This window comes from Hippoglossus hippoglossus, chromosome 2, assembly GCF_009819705.1.
Source record: "Hippoglossus hippoglossus isolate fHipHip1 chromosome 2, fHipHip1.pri, whole genome shotgun sequence".
NCBI lineage: Eukaryota > Metazoa > Chordata > Actinopteri > Pleuronectiformes > Pleuronectidae > Hippoglossus > Hippoglossus hippoglossus.
The window spans coordinates 3,578,121-3,600,840 of record NC_047152.1 but is presented as its reverse complement, the minus strand read 5'-3'; the positions used below and the strand labels follow the sequence as shown (position 1 = coordinate 3,600,840).

Genomic DNA, 22,720 nt, shown 5'->3' with positions numbered 1-22,720 from the left:
ATTTACAATGTAATGCAACATTTCCAGTGATGTATGTGTTATGTGAGCTGACAAGTAACACAGACCGACTTCTTGTTTCTACCTTTTTGTTGGAGCCCGATTGGCTCTTTGAGTTGCCGTCTGCCGTCCCATTGGCTGGCTTGGTGCTGTCGCCTGACTTCTCTTCACCAGTGGTTTCAGGCTCCTCAGTGATTTGAGCTGCTGATGAGAGGAGAGTTGACATAGTCTGTTTTTACAACCATCTGCATTTCCAGTTTTTCAAGAGGTCAAACTTAACTCTAACTATTAACACTTATTTCCTAACCCCAACCAGTTATCTCAAAGAGATTTACGTACACATATCCAAAACCACGGAACAGAAGATGCTATTCAAAGGAGGAAAACTATAATAAAGTCACCTTTCTGCTCTTCATCAGGCACAGATTCTTCTTTGAGCTTGTCCGATTTCTGTAAAGATCAGACACGTTACATGTTAGCACCGACAATAACCACGAATCAGTATCATGCATTTTATTTAATAATTCTGTGAACCTACGGGACTCTGAGTCTCCTCGGCCGATTTCTCCGTCAGATCCTCCAAACTTTGTGACGACGGCTCTTCTGTCTCGGCCGACATATCGTTCTCCTCTTCCTCTTCTACCTCCTCTACCTCCTCATCTTGAACATTTCCACCGTCCCCCTCTTTTTCCTCGTCTTCCTCCTCCTCGCCTTTGCTCCGCGTTTTTAATGGATTCGTCAAATCCTACCAAGAGTAAGAGAATTGAAGACATGAGGACGGGAATCAAAGCTCACTGCAATAAAATGTCTTTAATGTCTAGTGTTGTGGCATTTTTATCTATAATATCTACCTGATGCTATAATTTCCCAGATCTACAAGTGGAGACAGATGCTGGGCAGCTCTATCTACATTGTATATTCAAGGGTGGAGGAGCGGGGTAGAAAATCTTGATCTACATGTTTTTTTTGCGGTAAATTAAAACCCTAACCCTGAATAAAGAAAATATGATGACAAGCAGCTCTGAGCTAATCCGGACTACAGCAGGGGATGATGGGAAGGGATTACAGTTGGGATTATAAACACAGAGACAATGATGTGAGAGGTAGAAGAAAACAAGCCCCACCTCCTCCTGAAACCAGCCAATCAAACACACACACACACACAACAAACCAGGTTAACGGAGAGAAAAAGCATCAAACGACAAATGAGTGCATTGATTTTTCAGATCAATTATTTCTTGGCATCAGTTAGATGATCTGATTTAAGCTTCTCTGTAATGAGGATTTGCTGCTTTTCTGTTTTATGTCGTAAATGGAACATTTCTGGAATCTGATCGTTTCAGTTGTACTTTTTAGTTTTGCGAAATGTTGAGACCAGAGGAACTTGAGATAAGAGCAAAAAGAACCAAATACAATATCATGATATCAGAAAAAGATTGAAGCCCGATTATTTTTAATTAAGACGAAACTATTTTTGGAATCTCAATTTCTTTCCTCAACGCTGTGAAGATGTTTCTGACTTCGGGGTGAATCTTCAATCAGTGGAAATAAAACCTCTGGAATCTGAGTTTCAGTCATGTGTTCTTACAACCTCTCACCTAATTTTCAACCCTTTCCATCTCCATTTGATTTTGGAAATTAATAAAAAACAAAACACAAAAACAACTTAAACCAAATGAAACAGACATTTATTACAAAAGACAGAAATGAATGAAAAAAGAGATAAATTAAGAAGAGGGATTGTTCCGCGTGAATGTGTAAATCTTTTTCTTTGCCAAAGATTAAGGCACCGTGTGTGAAGACTCACTGTTTCAGAGACTGAATCAAATATAACAGACAAAAACAAAATGCTTCCAAAGACAAGTAAACAAAGCATTTACAAGCAAATACCCAAGACACATTTTATCACTTTCAAAGACAAAGATAGAAAAGCATTTTTTAGAAATGAATGAGATGATGCAATAGAAAGGAATATTAGCAGAAAGGCACAGTGTGTGAGAAGTGACAGCAGCAGCAGAAAGCCCAGGGATGTGGCGACGCTCTTGTTGGACTCAAACTCTTAACGCCTCATGCACCAGCTCTAGAACCGATTCATGCATCTAATCCAATTTGCTTTCGTTTCTCTATTTCATTCAAGCTTTTTGGAGAATTTAATGTGTTCTCGGGCCCCTAATGACCCCAATGTTCATGTCAGTTTCACTTCCCTCGGCACCAAGGAACCATTTCAGGACTTGAGCTGAAATTACTAGATGATAAAACTTTTAGGCAATGGAAAGAAAGCTTATTGGCAAAAATGTTAATGATTAAAAAAATGTTTGAGTAACTTTTAAAGCAAAAAAAATAAACCCCTGGTACCTGCTTCTCAAATGTGAAGATTTCTAATATCCAAATTTCTTGGAATAATGGAATAACTCATTTGGGGCATTTTATAGATTAAACATCAACCAGTGTATCAATCATTTAAGAAAATACTTGTCAGGTATAGAAATAATCATTGGTTGCAGCCTTGTAGTACTTTTATGGATTAATACTGACTTCATCAAGGTTTTCTGTGTTTTCTGAAATACTACTAATGCAATTTGATAAAACACAACTTTACAACACTTATATTACACTAAGTGATAAATAATAATAACTCAGGAATTAAAACTACAGATTGTCTCCACTGGACCAGGTCTTAAGATGGAGGATGGATCATATTTCATATTGTATATTTCTAATGAACATTAATTTAAAAACATAATTGACAGGCTGATTAATAATAAAATAATGATGAGTTTATGGCTCTGTGTTATTTCAGGTTGAGGTACTGAGGTAAGACATCGCCCCAAAACTCCTCCTCCTCCCCCGCTGCATTACCTTTGCCTCCTGACCTGGGATTACTTGTAGATTTTGCACTTTTGACTTTTTTGACCTCCTCCTCCTCCTCCTCCTCTTCCTCTTCCTCCTCATCTTCACTATCACCCTCTTCCTCTCCCTCATCCTCTTTTTCTTCCCCCTCCTCCTCTTCACTGTCTTTTTCCTCTTCCTCCTCTTCACTCTCTTTTTCCTCTTCTTCCTCCTCCTCTTCACTCTCTTTTTCCTCGTCCCCTTCTTCCTCCTCTTCCTCCTCTTCACTCTCTTTTTCCTCTTCTTCCTTCTCCTCTTCACTCTCTTTTTCCTCTTCCCCTTCTTCCTCCTCCTCCTCCTCTTCCACACTCTCTTTTGCCTCCTCCTCCATCTCTTCCTCAGCACTCTCCTCCTCCTCCTCTTCCTCCTCCTGCTCCTCACTTTCACCATCCTCCTCTTCCTCATTCTCTTCGTCACTTTCTGCCTCATTTTCGCTCTCTTCTTCCTCACTACTCTCCTCCTCGGCACTACTCTCCTTTTCCCCCTCGTCCTCCTCCTCGTCCCCCTCATCCTCACTCTCTCCCTCACTCGCATTCTCAACCTCACTCTCTTCTCTGTCTTCCGATGACTTTAAAGATTCACTTTCATCCTCCTCTTCTTCTTCTTCACCCTCGCTTTCTAAATCCCCCTCTTCTTCTGCTTCACCTTCCTCCTCCTCGTTTTCACTCTCTCCTCCCTTGCTTTCTGTGTCCTGACTTGATGCTTCCTCGTGTTCCTCCTCATCCTCTACATCACCTCCTTTGCTCTCTTTCTCTAAAGTCTCATCTTCACTTTCACTCCCTACTGCATCTTCCTCCTCCTCTTCCTCCTCCTCCTCTTCCTCAGCAGCACTCTCGTCTTCTGCCTCATCCCTGCTTGTTTCCGATTCATCTTCGGGTTGAAGAGTGTCACTGTCTTCTTCATCTTCTTCCTCTGCTGTGACTTTCTCGACACTCTGGCTCTCCTCCTCTTCTTCTTCACTTATGTCTGCACTCGTTCTCTGCCCCTTCTCATCTTCATCCTCCTCCTCCTGTTTGACTGTTGCAGAGTTTGTCTGCTCGTCGCTCTCCTCCTTACTTTCATCCTGACTCGTCTCCTTCTCGTCCTGACTCGTCCTCACCTCAGGACTCTCAGACACAGGTATAATGTTGATGCTGACCACGGATTTGTGGCTCAAATCGGCAGATTCATCGCTTCTTGATTTCCTCGCGCTGTCTTTCAGGACGCCTTGGCTGCTCTCAGATGACGACAGCGAGCTAAAGTGGCTCCTGGACGCCACCTCATGTGCTAACACTGTTCCGACTGCGAGTGAGGCGGTGGCAGCGAGCAGACCGAGATCTAGCGACTCTGACTGAGCCTCTTTTTTGTTTTTCTCATTCTTCGATTTTTTGGACAAATCGGGGACCTCTTTAGCTTTGGGGCGTCTTTTCATCCCGGAAACCAGTTGAACACTTTTCGGACTTTCCTCTTCCATGGCGTCACTCAGGTGAAATCCAGATGAGTCCTTACGTCTGCGTTTACTTGGCAAACCAACTCCTGCTTGATGACTCTGCACGATTATCGGTTTGCTTTTTAAAGGTTTCGGCTGCGCTTGCTTACCTTTGGCCACAGTGCCAACACCTGAAGCTATCTCTTTTGTTTCAGGACTTTGCTTCGACCCTGGAACCTGCTTCCTGCCAACCTCTATCATCTTGCTTTTACTCTGCTCCGACCTGGGTCCCTGCTTAGATGCTGCCTTCCTGATGTCCCCTACATTCAGAGGTTTGTTTTTACTGGGTCTCCTCTCCAGCTCCCCCATCACATTCTCTTTATTCGGGTTTGCTGTCTTCTGTCTCTGTGAAGCACTGCGGCTCCTCAAGAGCTCGGCGGGCAATGCCTGGCAAGGAGAGACAGTCTCGCTCCTACGAGATGGGGGAGTCGAAGAGAAACTGCTCTGCTTCGAGAGGTTTCTCTTCTTCGTTTGGTTCTCTTTCTGTCCTGCAGTGGTCTTACCATGCTTACCCTTCCTCTATCCCCCAGCACGAGAAAGCAAAAAGAGGATGGAAAAAGAGGCATGCATTAGAGAGAGAGAGAGAAAGAGACATGCAGCTAAATCAAGAGACAGGAAAATCAGATATTTATGAGCAAGAAAAAAACGGAAGAAGAGAGAAGTTGATATACTGATATAGGTGGAGGATTTGATATGCTGAACAAGAACAGGGAAGAACAGAAATTATTAGGGAAGTTTCTGTTCATTTACAATCAGTGTCTATTTTACTTTGTATGGTTAGATATATTAACGCAAAAATATTTTACAGTTTTTGGAGTATTTTATAAAAACTATTATCATAATTGAAATATTATAACTTTATATTAATGGCAATATATATAGTTGTCACAAGACTAATTGATGAACTGTGTGCTGTATTAAAGAACAGACACAGACAAACAGAGACATTTTGATATATTTAAATGTCACAACTCTTTCATTACTAAGTGTAAAGGATGTTTGCCTCTTTCCTGTTTATATTAGGTAACAAATATGACAGATGATAAGTGCATGACATAAAAAGCGTGCGAGTTACCTTCTGGACTGGAGACAGAGTGAGTGTTTTATCACTGGGGTCCATCTTCATCACATGAGTCTATCAGGATGAAGGAAAAGAGCAGAAATTATTGAAAATAATCAACGGTAACATAAAGAACAGCTACGGGGATCAACTCATTTCTCACCATGTTGAGGAAGTCGGTGGTTTCTCCCAGACCTCTAACGCTGTCGGTGTCGGTCAGGCTCTCCACGAGGCTGTCTGTATCGCCCCCTGTCTGCGCTGACATGACAGAAAGAAAGCATGCCATGTTAGTCTGAAGGTTCAAATTTTACGCCGGATGTTTCCTGATTCTCCCCGAGTGTCAAGAATTTAAATTAAAATCTTATAGTTATGAGATGGAGGATTAGGAGGTGGCGGTGAGGTAGGTACCCTGGTGGTTTGACCCTGTGCTCCCGTGTCGGTGAGCGCTGTTGAGCACCTTTCTGTGGGTCAGCTCGGGCAGTCTGGGCGGGATGGTGTGGCTGGAGACGGGAAGCGGCGGGTGGAGGTAGCCGGGTGTCATGGCGGGCAGAGTGCGGAACATGGTACCAAACTGTTCTGGAGATCTCTCCTACGGGGAAACGTCGGAAGAGCATTTGAGTAAGCAGGAGTCACATGGTAATATACGTGGCAAAGAAGATCAAAATGCTGCTTGAATTAAAAATTTGAAAACTAGAATCCTGTTTGTTGAAAAAGCGAATTGGACACAATAACTAAATTTACACTTTCTTTCAGAAATGGGGAGTCATGTCCAGCATCAGCACTGTTTTATTAGCATTATAACTTGTTTTATCTACGGATGAATCCTGCCTCCGTGCCCTCACCCTCTCCCTCCGGCGAACCCGAGCAGAGAGGCTCCTCTGCAGGGTGGAGGAGTCGCCCGTGTCCCCCAGCAGCTCCACGTACGGCCTCTCCAGGTAAACCTCTGTCACGTCGTCCTCCTCCAGAGTCACATCGCTGCAGGTCTGATCCCTCGGCTGAGCCAACACCACCATGTGACAGCCGCCGCACACGGCCTGGACACATGTACAAAAAATATAGGTCACCATTTGTGGGGATTTTCTTTATCCATCACAAAATGTAATACATACCATACCAAGCAAATTAATTAAAAATAAAGTAAAAACACCTACTGCCTGGACGTTGTACTTGAGGAAGCGTGGACACAGAGTTGGTTTGAACTGGTTGGTAAAGTTCTCTTCTCCGAGGCCCAGTTTACCGTGTCTGCCATCTCCAAATGTGTAGAGCAAACCCCCATCTGCAAATAAACATAACAGCAGCATCAGTTTAGAATTTTGAACAGTGGGATTTAATGAGAAATTCAGAGGCTACATAATAAAAAAAACAGGCAGCATTTACCAGTGACGAGTGCAGTGTGATTCTCCCCGCAGGCCACCTGACGGACCCGTCCCTTCCTGAAGTGTTCGACCAGATGCGGCATCCGGCACTCGAATGTAAACGTCCCGTGACCGAGCTGTCCAAACTGGCCGAGGCCGAACGTGTACACGTCGTCCTCTGGAGGAGATGGAGGAAACAATAAAGCGTGAACTTGTACACATATGTGTGTTTCCAGTTCATTTGAACCTTAAAGAATGAATGCACCGAAAACAATCTAAATGATCAGTTTGGCTCAACTGTCTTGAGCTCCATCTCCCGTGTTGGCTGTTACCTGTTAGCGCCACAGTGTGTCCCCCCCCACAGGCCACCTGTGTCACCGGCTCCTTGATGCTCTTCACCACCTGAGGGACTCGGTGTCTGGGCAGCTGGCCGGTGCCCAGGCCCAGTTTGCCGCTGTCACGCTCTCCAAACGTGTAGAGGTCTCCGTCAACTGAGACACGGAGGAAAATACTTTTTACACAACTAGAAACTTTAGGTTTGCACTTTCCTTCAAAGTATCACAGTGAGACAGCTTTATTTTAAATGTAGACCTAGAAAGTGAACCTTTGAGTTAAGAATGAATGATGAATACGTTTTTTCATTGTAAATCTTTCTAAATAAAATGTGATTCAGATCAATTTCTTAATATTTTTACAAAGAAACAACATCATTTAATTTGTAAGATTTCCTGGAGATGTTTTGTGTTTCCTTCCGACATATTATCGGTTAATCTTACACCCACTTGTCCCTTTTCCTATAATTTTCCTTTGCTGAAGCGTGATGACCCTCGACCCTGTCTCTGCTCACCCGTCACTAAGGCAGAGTGGTAGTATCCGCAGGACACCCAGCTGATCGGTTGTCCCACGCTGACTTCCTGCGGCGAGGTGGCGTGACTCTCCTTCCCCAAACCGATCTGACCCTCAGCGTTGTCACCCCACATGAAGAGTTTACCACTTTCTGTGAGGAGCAGGAGGGTCATGTAGTTGTCAGTCTTTACTAATATGTGATATTTATTGAGCAGTAAGGACATATGGATATATGATGGACACATGTACTGACACTTAGTCCCACGGCTGTGAATGCAGAGTGGTAACATTTCTAACAACATTCCACAAAAAAAACAAATGACATTTTACATGAGCTGAAGTGTCAGTGGTTGAGTCTCACCTGTGAGAGCAGCCGAGGTGTTTGAACCCGCAGCGAGCATTTTGATTGTTCCGTGCGAATCAAGGAAATGGACCCGCTGAAACGCCGTCCTCTCCTCGCAGTCACCGAGCCCCAGCTGACCCTCGCTGTTCCCGCCTGAGGTGTAGACTTTTCCCTGAGCTGCAGGGGAAAAACAAAATAATTTATAAAATAAAAAACGAGACAGGAAGGATTTTTAAATTGTTTTTAACTGAATCTTTAACTGAACCAAAAGACACTGACCGGTGCAGATGAGGGTGTGGTTTCTTCCACAGGCCACATGCTGAACTTTCTCAGACTTCAGAGCTGAAATTATTTGAATGATATTTTGATAAACAGCTCTACATTTACTTTTTTTTTACAGCATGATCCCTTTTTGTTTTGTGCTTGACAGGTTTTTACCAGTAGAGCACAGAAATCTCTCAATCTCCCTCTGCCTCTCCCTCTGTCTCTAGATTAGAGCAGATTACAGACCCCCCTGGATTGGTGTTACACTTTAGTTCCCCTTCAGCAGGACTCTCACGGTTAAAAAAAAGACTGGATGTAAAATGAGTCTCTATTCGTCACTACGTGCTCTATCAACACGTTTTATTCTAGTTATATCTTAGCAAATAAGAGTAAAAGATCTTCACATATCATACCAGCAGGCTAAGATGTAAGAATTTCGACCAACCACCTACTAAATATATTATTATATAGACATACACCATTATGCAGACATTATTTTCTGTCAGATGGCTTTTTATTTACAATCAAAAGGTCTAGAGGCGCCTCCTCCTCTGAGTGACTCCCTCCTCACTGCTCTTCGAGGAGGTTGAAAGCAGCTGTCAGTGGCAACACACTATACACACTCCGTTGAAGTTATAAATAAGGAACGGAGAGCGATTCAAAGACCGACCTTTGACACACGTCGGCTTGTTCACAGTCAGTTTGGATCCCAGACCGAGCTGGCCCCAGTTGTTGCTGCCGAACATGAAGAGTTTCCCATTTTCTGCGGAGACGATAAACACGGGACAATCTGAAACAGCTCGGCCCACGAATAAAATCTTTGAATTTGTTTTATGGTAAGCACTAGAAAATGTCCTACTCAAGTAAAAGTCAAGTAATAACTAGTGTTAGGTTAAATTCAAATATTGCAAACGTTTGAAACCCTTTTCCGACACAGTTTGAAACCTTTAAAGCGTCTCTTACCCGTTATTAAGGCGGTGTGTTCATCCCCACAAGCGATTTTGAGTGGGACGTCATTTTTAAGCCAGAATTTACTGGGGACGTTGTCGGCGAATTTACTCTTCCCAAAAGTAAAAACTGCTCCCGACTCTGTGAGAAGAGAAAAACAGGTGAAGAAGAAAAAGGCTCCAAATATTGATCAATCCATCACATATCCATAAAAACATCAGAAAACAGTGAGAACTGCCCAAGTTGGCAGAATAAAGTATCTTATTTTATCTGATCAACAGTGGAATACCTCAAAAATAAACAGTAAATAATTCAAGTTTGAGCATTTTTGCTTGAAAATGACTTTAAACAATTAGAATAGTTGCTGATGAACAACAGACTGATGGATTAGGCTCCTGACTGTACCAACCAATTAATAAATGATGAATGGATGATTGTGAACGAACTCAGTGGATAAAGAAGCAGGAGTTATTGATATACTGTATATGTGTGTGGGATGTTTATCAGAAAGCTCTGCAGGAAGCGTTATGTATAACTTGTGTGTACTTCAGCAAGTAAACGTATGATTATGTCGTGTTATATGACAGAATACACCCAAACCCAACATTACCTTTAGATATAGGTAAGTAGAAGTGTGGTGATACTGTAACATGGGGTTTTAAAAGGCATCGGGAAACGTATTGGTGTTGAGCACGTTGCGAAATGAACGTTTTCCCCTTAACGTTTCCTTTAACTGTGGAGGAGCAGGTAACGGGAAATAGAAATAGCAACAACAGCAACATACTCAACACACTAAAGAAACTGGGTGATAAATAACCGAGAGACTGAAGCGGGGCGAAGTGAGTAGTTTACGGTCGGTTAGCCAGTTAGCTACAGCAGAAGCTAACCACTGCATGTCTTTGATTAGCCGAGTGGTGATGCTAAGTGAGGTTTTTTTTTTGTATTTTAAACGTTTCGCTACGAGCCGGAGCGAGTGTCCGATAAAGAGAAGAGGATTGTTCCTGACCTGGTATCTCGTCCTCAGCCTCCCCCGCCATCTCTGCTGGACTTTAATCCGCTTTGCTCCGTGTCCCGGGCGCGTTGGTGCCCCTCTTGTTTTCGACTCCCGACAACCCGGAAATACACAAAACGTCTCCTAGGTTACGACGCAGGCAACGTGACCCTTGAAGGGACATTGCGTATTTTTAATCTCGCTCTTGTTACTTTATTCATGGCTGAAAACTGATGTTAGTTTGTTCATTGTGCTAATTTTTCATTAGGTTATTTAATGGTTTTCAATCTCTGATTACACCTAGAAAAAGAAAAGCCTCGGGTTTACTACATGTTACTTAATGCTACTCAGCAAGACACTTTGATTTATAATTGATATTTTAGGAGTATTATATTTTAATACTTTATTTTCTCAAATATTTGAGCATGCTAGAAGGCAGGCAGTGACAAGAATTTCATAGCCAGCGACTGGAATCGTGCACAATCGTCTTGAATCCTATTCATGCACCTTATTAAAGCTTTAATACTTTCTCAAAATTAGTAAAGAGACATAACCTTTTATTTCGGACCAAAATTACAATAAGGGTTATTATCACCAAGTTTTATTGACACCCCAATATTAACTACAACATTGGTGATAGTGGCATGATTCAAATGTTAAGATAATGTTAACAGTTCAGGCTTTTTAAATTAAAGCTGCATTTACAAATTGTGTGTTTAGAAATACCAACCTTCCCCAATATGAGAACACAAGAATTATTGGTCTAAATCCAACATCACTAATGCTTATTATAAACCTGTACACAAATCAAGTGAACACAGGACATAGAATGACTGTAACATTTAAAGTTTTATTAATGATCAGAGTGATCAGAACAAATGACAGAACAAATGGTCAAACACAACACCGATGTCATCGTCATTTAATACTCCTCTCCTTCATCCTCCTCGCCAACACTGTCGGCTCCAACCTCTTCGTAATCCTTCTCCAGGGCGGCCATGTCCTCTCTGGCCTCAGAGAACTCTCCCTCCTCCATGCCCTCTCCGACGTACCAGTGGACGAAGGCCCTCTTGGCGTACATGAGGTCGAACTTGTGGTCCAGGCGAGCCCAGGCCTCTGCGATGGCGGTGGTGTTGCTCAGCATGCACACGGCCCTCTGCACTTTGGCCAGGTCTCCACCAGGAACCACTGTGGGGGGCTGGTAGTTGATGCCCACCTTGAAGCCTGTGGGACACCAGTCCACAAACTGGATGGTACGCTTGGTCTTGATGGTGGCGATGGCAGAGTTGACATCTTTGGGCACCACGTCTCCACGGTACAGGAGGCAGCAGGCCATGTACTTGCCGTGACGAGGGTCGCATTTCACCATCTGGTTGGCTGGCTCGAAGCAGGCGTTTGTGATGTCAGCCACAGAGAGCTGCTCATGATAGGCCTTCTCTGCAGAGATAACTGGGGCATAGGTGGCCAGAGGGAAGTGGATACGAGGGTAGGGCACCAAGTTGGTCTGGAACTCTGTCAGGTCGACATTCAGGGCGCCATCGAAGCGCAGGGAGGCAGTGATGGAGGAGACGATTTGTCCAATCAGCCTGTTCAGGTTGGTGTAGGAGGGGCGCTCAATGTCAAGGTTCCTGCGGCAGATGTCATAGATGGCCTCATTGTCTACCATGAAGGCGCAGTCAGAGTGCTCCAGGGTGGTGTGGGTGGTCAGGATGGAGTTGTAGGGTTCCACAACGGCTGTGGACACCTGAGGAGCTGGGTAAACCGCAAACTCCAGCTTGGACTTTTTGCCGTAGTCGACAGAGAGACGCTCCATCAGCAGAGAAGTGAAGCCTGAACCGGTTCCTCCTCCAAAGGAGTGGAAGATGAGGAAACCCTGGAGCCCTGTGCACTGGTCAGCCTGCAGGGAAACATGGTTGTTAAAACTAGCTATCTCTGAATTGAAAACTCTGCACGTTTAACATTGGGGATTAGCTCACCAGCTTACGGGTCCTGTCCAGAACCAAGTCGATGATCTCCTTTCCAACAGTGTAGTGACCACGAGCGTAGTTATTGGCTGCATCCTCCTTTCCAGTTATCAGCTGCTCGGGGTGGAAGAGCTGGCGGTAGGTACCAGTTCGCACTTCATCTAAGTAGCAACAAGAACAAAAAAATACTTCAGTCTTGCTCAATTGTTTGTAGGTGTAATCGAGCTGCGCGTGTTTAAACAAATTACTTGACAGGAAAATAATTCAATGAGCTCCTGAATTACTTTCATTAAAGCTCTAGTAAAAATTACTCCTTTGTTTAGTTGCTTACCGATGACAGTTGGCTCCAGGTCAACAAAAACTGCTCTGGGAACATGTTTGCCAGCTCCAGTTTCACTAAAGAAAGTGTTGAAGGAGTCATCGCCTCCGCCCATGTTTTTGCCACTAGGCATCTGACCATCAGGCTGGATGCCATGCTCAAGGCAGTAAAGCTCCCAGCAAGCATTTCCCATCTGGGTTCCGGCTTGGCCGACATGGATAGAGATACATTCACGCTGTAGAGACAAAGGGGGAAACAAAGGTCATTCACCAGCTCAAATCCTGTTAAATAACTGCTGATATGCACATGAACCTGCAGCATGACCCACTTAACAGTCAGGCTGCAGTTAAAATGATTGACATCTTCCCCTATGGTGCACTGACTGATCCAGATCAATCAACAGCTGCACCGATTTTACTTCTTTGTTGCAGAAGAAGCGACGCCCTTTTCATCCAGGAACATTAATACGAATTCAGCAGGTTTTTATAAAGGTCAGAGAAGAAAGAAATAGAAAATGGCAATAGAAAAATTTAATTTAAAAAAAATTTAATTTTATAAAAAATGTTACATACATTATAGTCAACTGTTAAGTAAGTAAGTGGCACAGTATGAGTACAAGTAAAAATCTGTTTTGTGCATAAGAAAAACGTATATACATAACAAACGTGCAAGGAATTTTTTGTACTTATATCTGATATGAAATAAGACTCTTGATTAGATTTTTTTCCCCATATGGCCCATCCCTACCACATGTTCCCCTTCGTGATTGGAAGGGGAGGGCGAGGTATGGGGGTATTCAGCTGCATCACGCATCTTCACCAGTAGGTGTCCCCAAAACCGACACGCCCAATGTTTAATTAATCCGATAAAGCAAAAGCAAAATCGTTTTAAAATCCACTGGCTCTCATTTTGTACCATCAGGACATTTTAAACGCCAGCCAGCACCCAAGCACTGATGGGTATTGAAGAGCCTTATTGATTTGATGTAACTACGATGGAAAATGTTTTAATATCGAGATGTCCTTCGCTATTAAAAAGGTCATTCTTTTTTGGAAAAGTCGAGCCTCAGGTAACGGTTTCTTGCAGACCTGATGAATAACGCATGCTGAGTGACATGGCAGGTTGTTGGAGACCTGTGGCGAGATCGGCTTTCCCATCCCCCCACACCCTCCCTCCCTGCACAGCAGATTATCCCAAAAAAGAAAAAGAAAAGGAGGAAAGAATAGGGGAAAAAAGGAAAGGAGGAAGAATGTAAAAAAATAAAACTGGGGTCACCCCGCCCTGAAATGGAGACAAAGCCCAACCTAAAGTGCGACATTCGCGGACAGGGCGTTATCCGATGGCGGCCTCGCTGGACAAATGCGCATCAACTCCCACTCCCCAACAATGAGCCGCACGGGCGCAGCATCTTCTCCGTTGTTTTCAGGCCATCCTCCAAAAAAAAAAAAAAAAAAAAAAAAAACACGTCGGGCGCGTCGAGAATGTTACCGTTATTTAACCAGCATCGTTGCGGGTTTAGTTAATCCGACACTGCGTCAGTTGTCTGGCCTGGTCCGACGTGACACCATTTTGTCCGCCGCACAATAGGCGCCGTTACCAATTCAACGTCTTTCCTTTCTGCACCGCATAACCTTTTACACCGTGTAAAACGCACGTAGACATTTACGCATTTCGTTGTGGCGAACGCCTATCGTCGACACTGCATCTTTCTCTACAGCACCGTCCTTGTCAGGACGACGCTACGCGGCCGCGTTGAGCCTTTTCCCCGAAGTGTTTCAACAATGAAAACTCACCATTTTGACTCAGTGTGTGGCTCCTTCTCTCCGACGTGAGGATCAGGTTGTGAAGGATGGCTGCACTGAAGGGCGGTGGCTCGGGCTCCTGCTATTTATGCTCTCCCAGAGGGCGGAGCCAGAGTGGCGGTCAGAGTTTTTTCCTCGGGCGGGAGCGAGGCGGATGTGACGTCAGTTCCAGTGTTGCGTTCAGGTGCAGCACCGCGCAGAATGCAAAGCGATTGACATGCAACAAATTCAGAGCAATTATTTACGAGGGAAATGTGTTTATTCACAGCGATATCATTTATTCCCAGCTCTGTGCACAGCCCCTCTATTGCATTGTGTTGCCGCATGGCACCATCAATAAAGAAGGAATACAGGTTCCACAGTCTCAAGGTTTTTGTTCCAGAAAAGACACAAGTTCTCATTCCGATTTAATCTGTTATGCAAGAAATTCTGGGTTGGATAAATGTCGTTCAAAATGTTAAATGTTACTCCTGAAAGAACAAAGACATATCGCAGCACGTGACCAGAAGACTCTTTTTATTTTCTTGCAAAATTTGTTTTAGACAATAAACCTAAAAAGGCCACATACAGTGTTGAAACAGAAGAATAGGATTGTCACATATAGGATACACCTTAAGAAAATAAGTGATAAATTAATTAATTGAAACAACAAAGGAAGAATAGAAAGAGGACTCTTGAGTTGGATATCAAATTCATATAAATACTTTAAAGGGTGTTGCAAACATTACTTGTTTTGAGAGGGAAACTGTCCACACGTACGGTTCCATTTCTTTCAATAATTCACAGAATTGGGGGGTTTTGTTGGTGAACTTACATTTGTGGATGTGGAATAATGTCAAATTAATGATTAAAAAAAGCAATCCTGTTGTTGTTACTGTAATCATTGGTAACCAAATACAAGATCGGTAAGTTATGAGATTATGAATATCCTTCCATTGTTTATGCTTTAACTTGCAAGCCTAAAACCGATGGGAGCAGGTTTCAGGTTACAGTTCACAAAAAGATCAGTTTACATCTGTGTCACTCGTAATCTTGTATAAGAAATACTCTAATGATGAATCAGCATAAATGACACTTCTTTAACCTTATGTGTGAGGAGGTACCTTTGTGGCTAGGACCGAACCTTCTTCTAGTCAATATCATAATCAAAGTTGCACCAATTTAAAACATTTTGTGACTGTACTCATTATCTAGATTGTATATTATTCAATTCGCAATCCTAGTTTTTGAAAAAGAAATTCCAATATCCAACCCAAATTACATGTTGGGTCACATTTGTGTTCATTTCTAATAAATAAGACCATTCAGTTTTAACAATATTCTTTTTATATGTTCCATATATATATGTATATATACATTCAGAAGGGGAGATGCATTGTGAGGAGCAGTGGGGCATGTTCCTCTGCTTCACTGAGACAGGAACCTTTTTGTCTACTTTGACATGCTTGGAGTGTAAAATGAAAATTTAATTTCTTTGGAAAATTATAATACGACCTGGCCTCTTATAACTGGCAAATAAAGGACGGAGGAATTCATCAATTAAGATAAATGATTGGTGATGGCTGAAATTATACAAGTAGCATCCTGCAGCACAACCCAAGAATATTCCTACTTTAAAAAAAAGAAAGTTGGCCTCACAAGTTGGTCAAATTAGTTTATTGTTCTTTCTGAAAAACATTTTTGTAAAAAAAAAAAAAAAAAAGACATTGACGATAGATAATCAATAAAGAATAAAGAAAGAAAAGCAGAGATGAAAATCATGCACCGTCACCCACATTTTTACGATTTATCATATGTTCTCACTCTACATCATGTCTAAAACTTGACAGTTGGACAATTCATTGTGCAACAGTTTGTTCGAAACATACTGACACAGAAATGACCCAGTCAATGATGGTTTTATTTCAAATCTAATATTCCTCCCCCTCTTCCTCTCCTTCATCCCCGACGGTGTCAGTTCCAACCTCTTCGTAATCCTTCTCCAGGGCGGCCATGTCCTCTCTGGCCTCAGAGAACTCTCCCTCCTCCATGCCCTCTCCGACGTACCAGTGGACGAAGGCCCTCTTGGCGTACATGAGGTCGAACTTGTGGTCCAGGCGAGCCCAGGCCTCTGCGATGGCGGTGGTGTTGCTCAGCATGCACACGGCCCTCTGCACCTTGGCCAGGTCTCCACCAGGAACCACTGTGGGGGGCTGGTAGTTGATGCCCACCTTGAAGCCTGTGGGACACCAGTCCACAAACTGGATGGTACGCTTGGTCTTGATGGTGGCGATGGCAGAGTTGACATCTTTGGGCACCACGTCTCCACGGTACAGGAGGCAGCAGGCCATGTACTTGCCGTGACGAGGGTCGCATTTCACCATCTGATTGGCTGGCTCGAAGCAGGCGTTGGTGATCTCTGATACAGAGAGCTGCTCATGATAGGCCTTCTCTGCAGAGATAACTGGGGCATAGGTGGCCAGAGGGAAGTGGATACGAGGGTAGGGCACCAAGTTGGTCTGGAACTCTGTCAGGTCGACGTTCAGGGCGCCATCGAAGCGCAGGGAGGCGGTGATGGATGAGACGATCTGTCCAATCAGCCTGTTGAGGTTGGTGTAGGTGGGGCGCTCGATGTCCATGTTCCTGCGGCAGATGTCATAGATGGCCTCATTGTCTACCATGAAGGCGCAGTCAGAGTGCTCCAGGGTGGTGTGGGTGGTCAGGATGGAGTTGTAGGGCTCCACCACGGCTGTGGACACCTGAGGAGCTGGATAGATGGCAAACTCAAGCTTCGATTTCTTGCCATAGTCGACAGAGAGACGCTCCATCAGCAGAGAAGTGAAGCCTGAACCGGTTCCTCCTCCAAAGGAGTGGAATATGAGGAAACCTTGGAGCCCTGTGCACTGGTCAGCCTGCAGGGAAATAAAATAACATAATTCTTTCCATATTCCACTACACTCTGAACTCAAACACAAAACCTCCGCAGGCAAACTCACCAGTTTACGAATCCTGTCCAGCACCAGGTCAATAATCTCTTTCCCGATGGTGTAGTGACCCCGAGCATAGTTATTGGCTGCGTCCTCTTTTCCAGTGATCAGCTGCTCAGGATGGAAGAGCTGGCGGTAGGTGCCTGTACGGACCTCATCTGTCATTGGAAAAACGATGAAAACACAAATGTTTTCATATCCAATTAATTCTTGAAAGGTGCATCTCATTATTTTTACTATCTTAATTGTTTCCAGAGCCAAGAATCACCAGACTATTTGTTGTTATTCCCACTTCCTATATCTTTACCTATGACAGTTGGCTCCAGGTCAACAAAGACAGCTCTGGGAACATGTTTGCCAGCTCCAGTCTCACTGAAGAAGGTGTTGAAGGAGTCGTCTCCTCCTCCGATGGTCTTGTCGCTGGGCATCTGACCGTCCGGCTGGATGCCATGCTCAAGGCAGTACAGCTCCCAGCATGCATTGCCTATCTGGCATCCGGCTTGGCCGACATGGACAGAGATACATTCACGCTGCGAGAAGAAGAGACCAGTGCAGATGTGAAGAACCAAAATTAGATGGATGGATAGAAGAGAATAATAATTATAAAATCACCACAAATAAATATAGAGTGCATTATGGTAACAGGATAATAAAATATAACTATAAAATACCAATTTGGGAAAAACACATGGGAGATAATTAAGTCGGCAAAATCATTTCCGACAAAAAGTAAATTAGTTAATTTGTTCAACCTCTAGTGGTGAGATGTATTTCCCCATAAGAGAGGAGGTGTTACTTGATCCCTCTGACACCTTGTAACTGAGTCAAACTCGAGTGATCCCATGCACCAATCAGAATGTTCAGTGTGTTCCATATTAAGATACATCAGGCAAATAGGTGAAACATTAAACTTCACTCACAAGGGACATAAATGTACGACAGGATGACATGAGATCATGATTGCAGCTCTAAAATCGAAGACGTCTTCAACTTGCTTTTTTGCAGCAAACAGAAAAAGCATAAAAATATAACATGCACCGCACAAATAATATTACAAATAGCCTCTTTTGCTATAATGAGCAAACACAAATAAAAAGGCATTGCACAACATATTGATATATAAATCTATATAAATCCACTTCTATCTTTCTGGGCTGTTTTTATCCATAATCACAAAAAAGATAAAAATGAAAGTGGTCCTCACCATGTTTTCAGCTCTGCAAAAAGTCCCTTGTTCACCTGAGAGGAGTGGCTGGGGATGTTGTGTCAGGTGCGAGTGTAAGGTGCTGCTTTATTGTGCAGCATCGCTAGGCAACAGGCCGGCGTGTTGTGGTAACCGGAGGAGCTGGAGACGCGAACACCATCTCCTACAGTGACAGACGAGGAGGACGAGCACACACACACTCAAAAAAAAGAAAAGAACATCTACTGCTACCCTCCCCTGCACGGATCTCAGGAAGAACGGCTGTTGTTAAGCAGATGTGTAACTAACAACAATGACCTGAATGGCTGTGAAATATGACCCGAGACAAGTTAGTTTGAGAGGGGTCATACTTGCTCACAGCGTTTGGTAGAAAAGTTTAAAAATAAAAGACTTCTGGAGATCAAATTTGATTAAAACCCGATCCTGTTAATATGACACATTTTCAGCCTCTGTTTCCTGAACTCGCCGAGGAGAGAGAACACACACCTCCCCTGAGTTACTTGGATGGGCTTTTGTTACAGATCAGCGTGGCGTCACCTCTGTGGTTCAGATTCATTCGCACTGCAAAGGTGAACCCTCTATCTGGGCAAACATTAGAGCACACTCCATCCGGCAGGTCCCATTTAAGATCACTGTTTCTTTTGCAGCAACGGGGAATGTGATACATGTTTCCACAGAAATAGAATGAAGGAGTGTTGCAGTCATATTGGATCGACTTGAATAAAGCTAGAGATTAACAAAGGATTATTGTTTTCCCCTGACAGTTTTGGAGTGTATTGTTTTTGGTAGACTTAAAACCTTTAAAGAAATCCTGGCAGTAACATTTCCATCAGTTTACCGCTTGAAAACGACTCTTCATTGTCATCTTTGTATCTCAGTGTAACCATGGAGACGTAACAACAAACTTGCCACGAGAGGATTGTTGGAACAGGCTCCGATTAAGTTTCCCCAACAACGCTTTTCTCCGGCCTTCTCTGCTCTTGGGTGTCAGTTGATCTGCTCCGGCGACGCAGGGGTTCACAGAGTGTGTGCGGTGCACAGACGCTTCCATTGCTCGTGTAAACACAGAGCTGGAGGTAGTAACTAATAATCATCACACAATAGGGAGGTGGTGGCTGTTGTGTTCCTGCAAGGCCTCTTAAGCCATTTTCAGACATGACCTTCTACGTGTACCACACCGCTTTTTCACCGGGAGATATTTGTTTTCTTTTTGTTGTATTTTTTAAATTGTTTGCGTCTGTCACACATTTGATTCTCTTAATTAAAATTATAATTATTTCTTTTGTCATCGTTATTATTTTTTCATTTTCATATTTGTATATAAATACATATCTTAACTCCTTTTATTGCTGTATTTTCTATTAATGATTGTTTTGGCATGCATTGGTCTCTAAATCTGAATGTTCTCAGTTGTAATTAATTTCTAACATCCTATGATCAGTCAATCACCAGTAAAGCACTTTGGAACAGCGGTAATGTTTCCACTGTCACCTTACGTAAAAAACCTTGGTCAACACAGCATGAGTGTTTGTTTTGGTAGCAGTGAAAAAAAGACACACACCAAGAAAACAGTGCGACACCACAGCTCTCTTTTAGATTGTTTATACTGTCATGATATAACAAGAAACAAAGACTGCATCAGTTTACATCCTCTTCTCAGACCACTGTCTCTCTCAGCTCCAAACAGCATTGCTAGAAGGAAAATGTTGAAGTATCGTATAAGAAGCTTAAAATTGTCGTATTTTGAGGGAAATGATCGTACATGACCAGAGAATGGTTTTATTTGTTTATTTCAAATTAAATATTCCTCCCCCTCTTGCCCGATTGTTTTGATGGCCTCGTTACAGGTTCAGGCGAGGGTCTGTATTCTTGACGTGGGCATCGATGAGTGATCTAATACTCCTCTCCTTCATCCTCGTCGACAACACTGTCGGCTCCAACCTCTTCGTAATCCTTCTCCAGGGCGGCCATGTCCTCTCTGGCCTCAGAGAACTCTCCCTCCTCCATGCCCTCTCCAACATACCAGTGGACGAAGGCCCTCTTGGCGTACATGAGGTCGAACTTGTGGTCCAGGCGAGCCCAGGCCTCTGCGATGGCGGTGGTGTTGCTCAGCATGCACACGGCCCTCTGCACCTTGGCCAGGTCTCCACCAGGAACCACCGTGGGGGGCTGGTAGTTGATGCCCACCTTGAAGCCTGTGGGACACCAGTCCACAAACTGGATGCTACGCTTGGTCTTGATGGTGGCGATGGCCGTGTTCACATCTTTGGGCACCACGTCTCCACGGTACAGGAGGCAGCAGGCCATGTACCTTCCGTGACGAGGGTCGCATTTCACCATCTGATTGGCTGGCTCGAAGCAGGCATTTGTGATCTGTGATACAGAGAGCTGCTCGTGATAGGCCTTCTCTGCAGAGATAACTGGGGCGTAGGTGGCCAGAGGGAAGTGGATACGAGGGTAGGGCACCAAGTTGGTCTGGAACTCTGTCAGGTCGACGTTCAGGGCGCCATCGAAGCGCAGGGAGGCGGTGATGGAGAGACGATCTGTCCAATCAGCCTGTTGAGGTTGGTGTAGGAGGGGCGCTCAATGTCCATGTTCCTGCGGCAGATGTCGTAGATGGCCTCATTGTCTACCATGAAGGCGCAGTCAGAGTGCTCCAGGGTGGTGTGAGTGGTCAGGATGGAGTTGTAGGGCTCCACCACGGCTGTGGACACCTGAGGAGCTGGGTAAACCGCAAACTCCAGCTTGGACTTTTTGCCGTAGTCGATAGAGAGACGCTCCATCAGCAGAGAAGTGAAGCCTGAACCGGTTCCTCCTCCAAAGGAGTGGAAGATGAGGAAACCCTGGAGCCCTGTGCACTGGTCAGCCTGCAGGGAAATAAAATAACAGAATTCTTTCCATACTCCACTACACTCTGAACCCAAACACAAACTCTTTGCAGGCAAACTCACCAGTTTACGAATCCTGTCCAGCACCAGGTCAATAATCTCTTTCCCGATGGTGTAGTGACCCCGAGCATAGTTATTAGCTGCATCCTCTTTTCCAGTGATCAGCTGCTCAGGATGGAAGAGCTGGCGGTAGGTGCCTGTACGGACCTCATCTGTCATTGGAAAACAGAGACGATATAATAAGTAGTTCCTGAATCCAGTTTCATCTACAGTACCAGTTAGAATAGAAAAAAATATCTTACCAATGACAGTTGGCTCCAGGTCCACAAAGACAGCTCTGGGAACATGTTTGCCAGCTCCAGTCTCACTGAAGAAGGTGTTGAAGGAGTCGTCTCCTCCTCCGATGGTCTTGTCGCTGGGCATCTGACCATCCGGCTGGATGCCATGCTCAAGGCAGTACAGCTCCCAGCATGCATTGCCCATCTGGACGCCGGCCTGACCAACATGGACAGAGAGACATTCCCGCTAGCATAGAAAAAAGGTGTTAGAAAAATTGCACGTTGCTGTTTGTATTCATACTTGAGGCAAGAAAGTAATAAACAGGTGCTGAAACTGCAGAAGCTTACCATGATTATAAATTCCTGCTGCTCACGTTGAGGACCTGCGGGGGAAATCTGCTGTGGCTGCGTCTGTTAAGATTGGTCAGGTACTTATAGTTTCTTCGAACTCTATGGTAACAAGCTTTGTTGTGGATAAATAAGTGTTTAGTTGGGTAGGAGAAGCCAATCATTCAGCCGAGGAATGCGATGTGCAAACATGCTCCGCCACACACCACTAGCCCTCCGTCCTGCACCGAGATAATGTATAACCCGGACCCCCGCGTGTGTCAGGCACACAGAGCTCAGCCACGGGCGATAAAGCAAACAATGGATTGTCTTTGTGTTTGTGGACTACACTGAGATATACAAAGTCGTGGCTCTGTGGGGGGGCTGAGATCTCCAAGGAGATCTTCTGGAGTCAGTCAAGGATATTCAGTCAGATTCCCAAATACTTGTACCAGAGACCTTGTTTATAAATCTGTCTCATAGCTGAACAGAACTGCGATCCTGTGCACAATTTAAAGCTTCAATCCTGGAGTCAGGGTTAAACTGAGCTTTATGGGACGTACACAAATACAGAATGGCTCACAAGCACCTTCAATTATTTCACAGAGAAAAATATTTGACGTAAATGATTGTCTGAGATGAATAATCTAAATAATATGCCCTTTCCTTGTGCTTGAAAATGTAAAGTTATAAATTAAATGTGAAAAAAACAGAACTGTTTCACCAATCCACTTACTTTAATTGTTTTAATTAATTTTCTTCCTATAAAATGTTTCGTCTTTTATTGCACTTTCATGTTGATTGTTGAAAC

General features: G+C 43.9%; 2 protein-coding genes and 1 pseudogene across 5 annotated transcripts; all 3 read right to left on the bottom strand.

Annotated features, from left to right (window-relative positions):
* Positions 1-2,428: 2,428 nt before the first annotated feature.
* LOC117777170 (X-linked retinitis pigmentosa GTPase regulator-like) lies at positions 2,429-10,280 on the bottom strand. Of its 2 annotated transcripts, XM_034611774.1 has the most exons (16): positions 10,177-10,280; positions 9,186-9,311; positions 8,893-8,985; positions 8,238-8,300; positions 7,977-8,135; positions 7,617-7,766; positions 7,102-7,260; positions 6,792-6,947; positions 6,566-6,690; positions 6,257-6,448; positions 5,823-6,003; positions 5,578-5,672; positions 5,430-5,489; positions 4,318-4,873; positions 2,745-4,287; positions 2,429-2,688 (listed from the first exon to the last, which is right to left on the bottom strand). In XM_034611774.1, the coding sequence occupies exons 1-15, from the start codon at positions 10,205-10,207 to the stop codon at positions 2,789-2,791; spliced, it is 3,645 nt and encodes a 1,214-aa protein (XP_034467665.1). In that variant the 5' UTR covers positions 10,208-10,280; the 3' UTR covers positions 2,429-2,688; positions 2,745-2,788. The 2 variants fall into 2 exon arrangements, with proteins under 2 accessions (XP_034467665.1, XP_034467657.1); XM_034611766.1 differs by having other exon boundaries at positions 2,745-4,873.
* A 711-nt stretch (positions 10,281-10,991) lies between these two features.
* Positions 10,992-18,535, bottom strand: LOC117777181 (tubulin alpha-1A chain). Of its 3 annotated transcripts, XM_034611803.1 has the most exons (5): positions 18,417-18,535; positions 17,520-17,742; positions 17,222-17,370; positions 16,211-17,137; positions 10,995-11,131 (listed from the first exon to the last, which is right to left on the bottom strand). In XM_034611803.1, the coding sequence occupies exons 1-5, from the start codon at positions 18,417-18,419 to the stop codon at positions 11,084-11,086; spliced, it is 1,350 nt and encodes a 449-aa protein (XP_034467694.1). In that variant the 5' UTR covers positions 18,420-18,535; the 3' UTR covers positions 10,995-11,083. The 3 variants fall into 3 exon arrangements, with proteins under 3 accessions (XP_034467684.1, XP_034467694.1, XP_034467677.1); XM_034611793.1 differs by lacking the exons at positions 16,211-17,137; positions 17,222-17,370; positions 17,520-17,742; positions 18,417-18,535 and adding exons at positions 12,138-12,286; positions 12,457-12,679; positions 14,238-14,397 and having other exon boundaries at positions 10,992-12,058; XM_034611786.1 differs by lacking the exon at positions 10,995-11,131 and having other exon boundaries at positions 16,153-17,137.
* A 1,467-nt stretch (positions 18,536-20,002) lies between these two features.
* Positions 20,003-22,081, bottom strand: LOC117777197 (annotated as a pseudogene).
* Positions 22,082-22,720: the final 639 nt, after the last annotated feature.

Coding starts and splice junctions, on each gene's coding strand:
- LOC117777170 (XM_034611766.1), bottom strand. CDS start 10,207: ATGGCGGGGGAGGCTGAGGACGAGATACCAG. Junction 6,449..6,565: donor TCAAGTACAACGTCCAGGCA/GTAGGTGTTTTT, acceptor ACATGTGTCCAG/GCCGTGTGCGGCGGCTGTCA. Junction 6,004..6,256: donor GGGTTCGCCGGAGGGAGAGG/GTGAGGGCACGG, acceptor GTTTCCCCGTAG/GAGAGATCTCCAGAACAGTT.
- LOC117777181 (XM_034611786.1), bottom strand. Junction 17,371..17,519: donor CCTGGAGCCAACTGTCATAG/GTAAAGATATAG, acceptor TTCCAATGACAG/ATGAGGTCCGTACAGGCACC. Junction 17,138..17,221: donor TGGACAGGATTCGTAAACTG/GTGAGTTTGCCT, acceptor ATTTCCCTGCAG/GCTGACCAGTGCACAGGGCT.